This window comes from Myotis davidii, unplaced genomic scaffold, assembly GCF_000327345.1.
Source record: "Myotis davidii unplaced genomic scaffold, ASM32734v1 scaffold37, whole genome shotgun sequence".
Classification (NCBI taxonomy): domain Eukaryota; kingdom Metazoa; phylum Chordata; class Mammalia; order Chiroptera; family Vespertilionidae; genus Myotis; species Myotis davidii.
In genome coordinates this window covers 300,609-300,960 of record NW_006289395.1, presented here as the reverse complement: position 1 = coordinate 300,960, position 352 = coordinate 300,609, and the positions used below count along the sequence as shown (strand labels likewise).

General features: G+C 69.9%; 1 protein-coding gene across 1 annotated transcript in view; it reads right to left on the bottom strand.

The window, feature by feature from the left end:
• Positions 1-263, bottom strand: part of CHRNB1 (cholinergic receptor nicotinic beta 1 subunit) — a 13,727-nt gene extending 13,464 nt beyond the window's left edge. The window contains exon 1 of the mRNA XM_015562524.1: positions 203-263. Coding sequence (XP_015418010.1) covers positions 203-263 — 61 coding nt within the window. The remainder of the gene's footprint in view (positions 1-202) is intronic.
• Positions 264-352: the final 89 nt, after the last annotated feature.

Genomic DNA, 352 nt, shown 5'->3' with positions numbered 1-352 from the left:
TCCGCCCAGCCTGTGACCCCGCCCCAAGGCCCGCCTCCCCGTCCGTCCATCAGCCCCAGTTCCACTCCAAGATCCGTCCGCAGGCGGGTTCATCCCAGCACCCGGCTCCACCCCCGGCCTGTCCAGCAGTCACGCCGATGTCCACCCAGGCTCTGCTAGCGTCCGCTGGCCCCGTCACTGTCCCTCTGAAGCCCAGACTTACCCGGGGCGAACGGCGCCCCCAGCGCCCCCAGCAGCAGCAGCAGCAGCGCTCCTAGGGTCATAGCCCGGCCGCGTCCAGTGAGTTCGCTCAGTGAGCCACCGGGATGGCCAGGGCAGGGGAAGTGACGAGGCGCCCAAGAATGTGCACCTG